The 9,567-nt window shown below is 50.6% G+C and overlaps 1 protein-coding gene across 1 annotated transcript; it reads right to left on the minus strand.

Annotated features, from left to right (window-relative positions):
* Positions 1-493: 493 nt before the first annotated feature.
* LOC121848091 (plectin-like) lies at positions 494-9,564 on the minus strand (the record flags this gene model as incomplete). Its single annotated transcript, XM_042331703.1, has 3 exons — positions 494-527; positions 626-767; positions 6,492-9,564. Coding segments are annotated over 3 exons (3,249 nt in total), but the record flags the coding sequence as incomplete, so codon positions are not given.
* Positions 9,565-9,567: the final 3 nt, after the last annotated feature.

Genomic DNA, 9,567 nt, shown 5'->3' on the forward strand with positions numbered 1-9,567 from the left:
ACACTGACCGTCCAGTGCCTTGGGATGTTGTTGCTGTAATACTCTCCAGAATTAGGTAAGGGGGGAGAGAGTACGCATTCTATTCCAACAATCTACCTCTGAAATTTGTATGTGTAGGTGGGATGCAAATAATTCTGTTTGCTTTGGATCCTCCCAATCGTGGTGATGGGTTTCCACATGTTCCAGACATTTAGCTAAGCTGGCAAAATTTTTACAGCTGTCTTACTAAAGAAGTTGCTAAGATAACATCATCATTTCCACCACCTTTGAGATTTGGTTAATTGCAAGAAATGTTGCTTCTGCCCCACCCTTCACTGGAACAGCGTAAATAATAAGGCGCCAAGGGATTGTCTGAGACAAATATATGTTCCAAGCCTCTGCACCAGTCACATGGAGATCAGATAATAGGGAGCAGCAAAGTGTTCGTGATTAGACAAGGAGAGAGCGCAGAATTTCTTCTTAACAACAATAAGTTGCATTTATTTAGTGCCCCTTAACGCAGGGTAGCGTTTCTGAGCACGCAGGCACTGTCAAAGAGGAAAGACTTCAGGTATGAGCACCTGAGGATGGGGAAGGAGGGGACAAGGCGCCGGGATAGAGGGAGAGTGAATTGACTCACACACACCTGTCCAGAGGATGGGTGCGAGTGAGGGCCATCATTTTCATGGCAGATAAAGGTCCGTTGCCATGTTCGGTGCCACATCTTCTGTAACATGGATGAAGTACGAGAAAGTTACTGGCAGCAGATATTGTTACACCCGACTCATCTGCAACAGAAAATAAAAAATCATTGTAAGACAAAAATAAGGGGCACCAGGATTTTGTGAACACTCTGTACAACCCGGGTCCTCTCCCACACCAGACTCTAGGAGCCTATTTTATAGGCTGTCTTTTATATTCATATTCCCATGGCAGGGGAGACAAGAGAGAGTTCAAAATCTTCATCCTTGCTGTCAAAGTCCTCCACGGCCTTGTTCCTTCCTCCCACTGAGACTTGCTAACTGCATATATACCTGTCCCTCCCTCCGCTCAGTGTGCTCCAGGCAGCTTCATAGCCCTCGCCCTGCCCGGCCCACCATCGGTGGTCGGCCCTTCAGCCTCTCTACCCCCAACTTTTGGAGCTCCACAGTCCCTCCACCTCGCCCCCTCCATTGCCTCTTTCAAGGCCCCCTACCTCTTCTTCGAACATAGCTTCGATCACCCACCTAGCCCCACACTCCTTGTCCAACCCCTCCTGATCCCAACCCTCAGCTCGGGTCCAAATCCCTGACTGTCCAGTGCCTTGGGACATCCTCCCTATGTGAAAGACGCCATGTAAATGTAATTTCTTGTTGTTGAGAGAGAGGAAAACAACACAGCGATGGACAGAATTTGTTTAATATGCTCCCGAAATCCCGTGATTCTCGTCTCGGTATGAACCCCGGGATTTTGGGAGCACCGTTAGCATATGGCATCCCAGCATCCGGGATCAGGATTCCCAGTATTGCAGCCTCTGTTGACGAATGAGAGACATCAGGCGATGAGCTGCTCAGACCATTGAGCCGTGTAGCTTTATGGGCATTTTATGGCTCTTTAATACCTTCAAAACAACATTATACATTGGTTCAAAAGCTTAGACCAATTTCCTTACTCCATACGCCTGTTTATCTAGCAGTAAGTAGGAACCCGGCTGTTAGTGGATTGGTGGATCGCTTTTGTTCACTTAATCCAAAACTGTTTGTGGGATACCATTGTGCGCAACTTGGCTGCCACATTTCACCCACAAAATATACAATCACTGCACTGCAGTTTATTCGTAATAAGGCAAGAATTATTATTATTATTATTATCTCTACAAGTGTGAATGTCATTGGCATTGAAATGCTCCTTGAACACCTACTATAAATAAAATCTGAAGACAAGTCACTTGTGGTTTCTATTTACTGGGTGGAGAACTGAATTTATCAACTTGATTCTCGATATGAAATGATTTCTTTGCATCTCTCAGTTTTTGTTACCCAATGATTAGGTGTACCCAATTGGCACTGTGTGACCAAAGTACAGCTGTGCGAAATTTGCACAGGCTCGGGGTCAGGCTCCGCCACTGTTATGCCCACTGAGAAGCTGCCCCGTGTAAAGGGTCATGTATAAATGCAAGTTGCGTTGTTGTTGATGCTCCAGTACAGTACTGGAGGAGCGCTGCATTGCTGGAGACGCTTCATTCTGATGTGAAAAGGCAATAAAGCAAACATAAAGATTATTATTATTATTATTATTATTATCACTGCAAACATCTGCTTGGAAACAGAGATGGCAGTTGACAGGAACTACAGGATCAAGAGGCAATAAACGATTCTCACTAATCAGTATTCGTGCACAGAAACCAATAATTGTTACTGTAAGGTTTGGTTAAAGACCACTCTCTGCTTTCTGTCTCCCAGCCAGTTCTGTATCCGCTGCCACTGTCCCTTTAATACTGTGGGCTTCTATTTTGCTTACAAGTCTCTTATATGGCACTTTATCAAATGCTTTTTATCAAATAATAATAATAATAATAATCCTTGCATTTGATATAGCGCTTTTCACGCCGGGAGGACGTCCCAAAGCCCTTCACAGAACACACTGTAAAGTGAATTGACTGTATATTTGTGGGCGAACGCGGCAGCCAATTGCGCACAGCAATGTCCCACAAACAGTTGTAGATTGAAAATGACCAATTTATTATTGTTTTTGGTTTTGGAGGGATTATTATTAGGCTCTGTGTGGAGTAAGGAAACTTGCCCAAGGTTTCGCCCTCTGCCGGGAATTGAACTCAGGTCTCTCACTTGCAAAGCGAGTGCTCTAACCACTGAGCTACAGGACTCCCATGTAATCCATGTAAACTACATCAACTGCACTCCTTCATCCATCTACCTCCGTTACTTCATCAAAAAAAACTCCCTTCTGCTATGTAGTGACACCATCCTCTCCTCAAGCTCAGAAACCTTGATCTTAAGCTCGAGCAACGTCTTACATATGTTTTTGTCCAGGGCACACAAATCATCCTGGAGTTCCCACATGGCACACATTGTGCATGCAACCTGTCTCAGCTGTCCTGCCATATTCCCAGGCATATTTTATAATATTTTAATATAACTATTATATATTTTATAATTATATACCTCTTTCCCCCTCTGCACCGAATTTCCACTCTCACCAAATTCGTTAACAGAATTCTCACTCAGTTCCCCCCTCATGCTGCTGGGCTCTCTGCTCAAGGATTATACAGCACAGAGGAGGCCATTCAGCCCATCGTGTCTGTGCCAGGTCTCTGAAAAGAGCTATTGAAAGAGCTATTCGCTGTTAAAAGAAACAGAGGGGAGGTGAGGAGAAATGTTTTCACACAGCGAATTGTTGGGATCTGGAATGCATTGCCTGAAAGGATGGTGAAAGCCGATTCGACAACTTTTAAGAGAGAAGTAGATAATTATTTGGGGAGGACAAGTTTGCAGGGCTATGGGGAGAGAGTGGGGGAGTGGGATTGATTTGGACAGCTCTTTTTAAAGAGGCGGCAGAGACACGATGGGCCGAATGGCCTCCTCTGTGCTGTATAATTCTATGATTCTCTGTTGATTCTCGCTCCAGTGAGCTCAAAATCCTCATGTGGAGTTTGAACCCACACTTTTGTGAGAATGCATGCAACTGACCCAGGCTGACAGACTTCAAGCCCAAATTGTATGTTTAATATGGTCGCAACCTAAGCAAAAACAGAAGGTGGACAGAGAATTCAGATTTATGGAACTCGCTACCCCAAAGGGTTGTTGATGTTCAGTCCTTGAACATATTCAAGACTGAGATAGATAGATTCCTTATTGCAAAAGGTATTAAGGGATATGAGGATAAGGCAGGTTCAGGTTATTAGCCGGAGTTAGATTAGAAGATCAGCCATGATTGAATGGCGGGGCAGGTTCGAAGGGCCGAATCGCCTACTCCTGCTCCTACAGGTTATGTTATAGGTTATGTTATGTTATTTACATTACATGAAGAGCAGTAAGTGTGGACAATAGCCTGAACACAATCACAAATACAATGGGGAAAGAGCAGGGAATGGGATTAGAATAGAGAGCTCCAGTGTGGGAGCGAGCAACAGCACAGACTTCATGGGGAAAGAGCAAGGACTGGGATTACACCAGCACAGATATGATGGGGGAAAAAGCAAGGAATGTGATTCGAAAGCTGCACTGCTTGAGTTGGCGAGCTTGAGGTGTGTTTCTAGAAAACCTGATGTTACATACATTCCTGTGTGTGAGTCAACACATTTGGTTGGGCTGAGTGCCAGCTGATCCCTGGTTAAGATTAGAAGCTGTGGTCCGAGCGTGGAAGACTCGGCTATAAAGACTGCGAAACCCAGCAGCAGCTAGCAATGTACGGAGAGGTGAGTGGACAGGTGAGTTGAGAATAGTGTGAGTGCTGAATAGTGTGAGGACAGGTGAGTGGAGAATAGTGAGAGGACAGGTGAGTGGACAGGACAGGTGAGCTCCCCGCCTGCCATTACCTCGCAGACAGATAAGGCAGGACATGGAGACTCAGACAGACACGGACAGGACACATTGCAGGGTCCCGTGTCTTTGGTGCAGAATCCAGTCCCTTCAGTGCAGAGTCCTGTCACTTCCCTGGTCTGGCATTGAGAGCGTTCCTGGGTCTGGGATTAGGAGCGTTGCTGGGTCTGGGATTGAGAGTGTTCCCTGGTCTGGGATTAGGAGCGTTGCTGGGTCTGGGATTGGGGGTGTTCCTGGGTCTGGCATTGGTATGTTGTTCCCGGGTCTTGCAGATAATGGGACATTGCTGTGCGCAATTGGCTGCTGCGTTCGCCCACAAATATACAGTCAATTCACTTTACTGTGCGTTCTGTGAAGCGCTTTGGGACGTCCTCCCGACGTGAAAAGCGCTATATCAAATGCAAGGATTATTATTATAATTGTTATTATTATTATTATAATGAATCATTCCGGAGCCTGTGACTGTCTTGACATGGCATTATTGGAAAAAACAAGGGAGTTACTCTCTCCTGGTGTCCTGGCCAACATTCCCAGGGTAAAATTAAAAGGCAAAATACCGCAGAAGCTGGAAATCTGAAATAAAAACAGAAGTTACTGGGAACACTCAGCAGGTCAGGCAGCATTTATGGACAAAGGAATGTAAGTTAACGTTTTAGATTGATGACATTTCGTCAGGAATTTAAAGATAAAATTGTTCACTCGCTTTATGCCTGTTTGTGGTACGTTGCTGTGTGGGATCCCATTTGTGCAAATTGTATGCAAATTGGTTGACATGGTCACCCTCAAGATACTATCGTGACTGTAGTTGTGTGTGGCTTGGGGTGAGGGGCAGTGCGTGTGGCTGGGGGTGAGGGGCAGTGCGTGTGGCTGGGGGTGAGGGGCAGTGCGTGTGGCTGGGGGTGAGGGGCAGTGCCTGTGGCTGGGGGTGAGGGGCAGTGCGTGTGGCTGGGGGTGAGGGGGTGCGTGTGGCTGGGGTGAGGGGGTGGTGTGGCTGGGGGTGAGGGGGAGTGCGTGTGGTGGGGTGAGGGGGTGCTGTGGCTGGGGGTGAGGGGTGCGTGTTGCTGGGGGGAGGGGTGCGTGTGGCTGGGGGTGAGGGGGAGTGCGTGTGGCTGGGGTGAGGGGCGTGCGTGTGGCTGGGGGTGAGGGGGTGCATGTGGCTGTGGGTGAGGGGGTGCGTGTGGCTGGGGGTGAGGGGGTGCGTGTGGCTTGGGGTGAGGGGGTGCGTGTGGCTGGGGGTGAGGGGGTGCGTGTGGCTGGGGGTGAGGGGGAGTGCGTGTGTGGGGGTGAGGGGGTGCGTGTGGCTGGGGGTGAGGGGCAGTGCTGTGGCTGGGGATGAGGGGCAGTGCCTATGGCTGGGGGTGAGGGGCAATGCGTGTGGCTGGGGGTGAGGGGCAGTGTGTGCGACTGGGGGTGAGGGGGTGCATGTGGCTGGGGGTGAGGGGGTGCGTGTGGCTGGGGGTGAGGGGCAGTGCGTGTGGCTGTGGGGTGAGGGGGTGCGTGTGGCTGGGGGTGAGGGGGTGCGTGTGGCTGGGGGTGAGGGGGTGCTTGTGGCTGGGGGTGAGGGGGTGCGTGTGGCTGGGGGTGAGGGGCAGTGCGTGTGGCTGGGGGGGTGAGGGGCAGTGCGTGTGGCTGGGGTGAGGGGTGCGTGTGGCTGGGGGTGAAGGGGAGTTCCTGTGCCTGGGGGTGAAGGCGAGTGCCTGTGGCTGGGGTGAGGGGGTGCGTGTTGCTTGGGGGTGAGGGGGTGCGTGTCGCTTGGGGGTGAGGGACAGTGCGTGTGGCTGGGGGTGAGGGGCAGTGCGTGTGGCTGGGGGTGAGGGCAGTGCCTGTGGCTGGGGGTGAGGGGCAGTGCGTGTGGCTGTGAGGGGCAGTGCCTATGGCTGGGGGTGAGGGGCAGTGCGTGTGGCTGGGGGTGAGGGGCAGTGCCTGTGGCTGGGGTGAGGGGCAGTGCCTGTGGCTGGGGGTGAGGGGCAGTGCGTGCGGCTGGGGGTGAGGGGTGCATGTTGGCTGTGGGTGAGGAGCCGGTCGCTGCTTGAGCCTCCAGCAGGATCAAGGCCGTTCCTGCCATGAGATGTTTCTTCATATTGGCCTGATAAATACTCATCTTCTCTCCGGAAGGATGAAGGATTATCCCAGCAATACTGCCCGTGCCCTGCAAGTATTCCTTGACTGAGTCCGTCTGGAGGATGTCTTGCACTGTTTTGGTGCCTTTCTCCACTGCTTCGTACATCTCTCTCCCAATCAGCTGAGAGTCAAACAACTCCCGCAAAGGGATTTGCTTTCGCAGCCCGTCGACGGTAACCTGGTTGCCCTCCTTTCTTTCTCTCACCCCGATGAAGCTGATGAGGTGTGTGATGATCTGTTCGAGAGTGATGCTGTGCGATTGATACTGCAGCACCATCTCCATTCTTTGACTCTGGCTGACGTATTCCGAATTGAGACATTCCCAGATGGAGATGGTCTCTCCGTGAAACTTACCAATGGTCACGGAGAAAGTGGCCTTTTTGAACGCGTTGACGGTTTGCTTATCCACGCCGCGGTGATCTCTCAGACACAGGAGGCTGCGCTTCGTCACCGTGTCGGTGTAGCACCTCTTCTGGAGTTGCAGATAGGTCAGATTCTCTTGGGTGCTCGGATCGAAAAAGCCTTTGGTGTCGTCGCTCGGGTCTTCCAGGATCTGATTCATCTCCTCGTCGAACATGTCCCGCTCGAAGGCCACGTGTACAGGGATGCGGTGGCTGTTCACCGGGTCAATGATACCTCCCGTGGCGATCTGGGCCTCCAGCAGGCGAATCCCGTGTTCCTTCACAATCAGGTCCTTCTTCATTGCCTGGAATAAGGAAATGGTGTTCCCCGTGTAGGGGTCCTTGTACCCGGTCACCGCTCGCTCTGCGGACAGTAGTTTCTGACAGACATCCTGGCCGATGACCTTTGCCTCGACCGCTTCATCAACAGAGAGCTTGAGGTTCTTGACTGGGTCAATGATAAAGCCGGTCGCCGCTTGAGCCTCCAACAGGACCAAGGCTGTTCCTGGCCTCAGCAGCCCCTTGTTCATAGCTTGATAAATGCTCAGTATCTCTTTCGTGGCCTCCACAAAGACTCCAGCGATGCTCTTTTCTCCAGCCAGATATTGTTTGACAGATTCAAGCTGGGAAACCTCTGCAACTGACGTTGTGCCTTCTTTCAATTGCTGTAAGACTTTCTGGTCAATGATCTTGGATTTCAGTAACTGCTGCGCAGAGACACCGCGTCTCAAGCCTCGAAAGACAACTTGCTTTGTTTTATTCTCCATCTCCTCGACGATTTGGGTGACTTTTTCGATCAGGCTTTCTTTGCTGAGTTTCCCTGATTTGTACTCCTTGACCCATTGGTCCAATTGTTCTGCTGTGAAGTATTCTGAATTGATTATTTCCCACAAGGTCACCTTGCGGTTACTGAATCTCCCAACCTTCACACTGACCATCGTTTGCTGAAAGGCTTGCTTGACGTCAACTTCCACCTTGACGTCGATGCCTTTGACCACCTTATCCGTCACAATCAATAGGCAAAGCCCCGTTTCCGGATCAGTGACACATCTCTCTTTCAGCTGCAAGTAGGTGTGGTTGTCCTGGGTGTTTGGGTCAAAGAAGCCTTTTGTATCATCACCGGGGTCGGAGAGAACTTTGTTCATCTCCTTGTCGAACATGCCTCTCTGGTAGGCTACCTCCACAGGCAGGCGAAGAGCGTAGTGTGGGTCAATGATGCCGCCTGTTGCTATCTGAGCTTCCAGTAGTCGAATGCCATGACTCTCCACAATCAACTCTTTCTTCATGGCTTGGAAGAGTGAGAGCAAATCTCCTGTGTAGGGGTCGTTATAACCTACCACCGCCTTCTCTGCTGAGGCTAGTTTGTCGTGCATTTCAGGCCCGACCACCCCTGCCTTGACAGCCTCGTCCACCGAGAGCTTTTGGTTGGTGACGGGCTCGATGAGGAAACCAGTGGCGGCTTGTGCCTCCAGCAGCATTAGAGCTGTCCCTTCTCTCAGCAGCCTCTTCTTCATGGCTTGGTAGATGCTGAGCTTCTCATGGGTGGAATGAATCAGGAGGCCAGCAATGCTGCCCTCACCCTGTAGGTACTTCTTGACTGAGTCGAGCTCGATCATATCTTTTACCGCCATTGTTCCTTTCTCCAGCGCAGCCTGCATCGGTCCGTCAATAATCTGGCACGTAACTAACTCTTCCACTGGGACTTGGCCCCTGAGACCAGTCACCGTGATGGACGTCTTGGTCTCCGATTTGGTTACTTGAACGGTTGTGCTGATGGTCGTCATGATTGTCTGCATGTTGATTTCCTTCCTTTGATATCTCTCTATCAGCTCCTTTCTCTGAGCTTCACTGAAATAATCTGAGTGAAGCATTTCCCAGACTGAGACAGACTTCCCGTTCAAGCAGCCGCCGGGAATAGGCATTGTCACATTTTTAAAGTCCTCTTCAGTTTGTACAACGATGCAAGCGTGTGGCCTCTTCGCTGGCCCATTTGTAAGCTTAAGCAGACACAGGCCCGTCACTGGATCAGTCACACATCTCTTCTTCAGCTCCAAGTAGGTCAGATTCTCCTTGGTGTTGGGATCGAAGAAGCCTTTGGTGTCATCCCCAGGATCTTCCAGGATCCGGTTCATCTCCTCGTCAAACAAGCCTTGTTTGTAGGCCACGTGCACAGGGAGACGGTGGCTGTTCACCGGGTCAATGATGCCCCCAGTGGCGATCTGTGCCTCCAGCAGGCGAATCCCATGTTGCTTCACAATCAGGTCCTTCTTCAGGGCCTGGAACAAGGAGATGGTGTTCCCCGTGTAGGGGTCTTTGTACCCGGTCACCGCTCGCTCCGCGGACAGTAGTTTCGCGTGCAACTCTGGGCCAATGATCCTGGCTTTGACCGCTTCATCCACGGAGTGGTTCAGGTTCTTGACCGGGTCAATGACAAAGCCGGTCGCTGCTTGAGCTTCCAACAGGACCAAAGCTGTTCCTGGCATGAGCCAGTGTTGCCTCTTGGCTTCATAAATGCTCATGGTTTGGTT

The sequence above is a fragment of the Callorhinchus milii genome, unplaced genomic scaffold (genome assembly GCF_018977255.1).
Source record: "Callorhinchus milii isolate IMCB2004 unplaced genomic scaffold, IMCB_Cmil_1.0 Scaffold2, whole genome shotgun sequence".
Lineage (NCBI taxonomy): Eukaryota > Metazoa > Chordata > Chondrichthyes > Chimaeriformes > Callorhinchidae > Callorhinchus > Callorhinchus milii.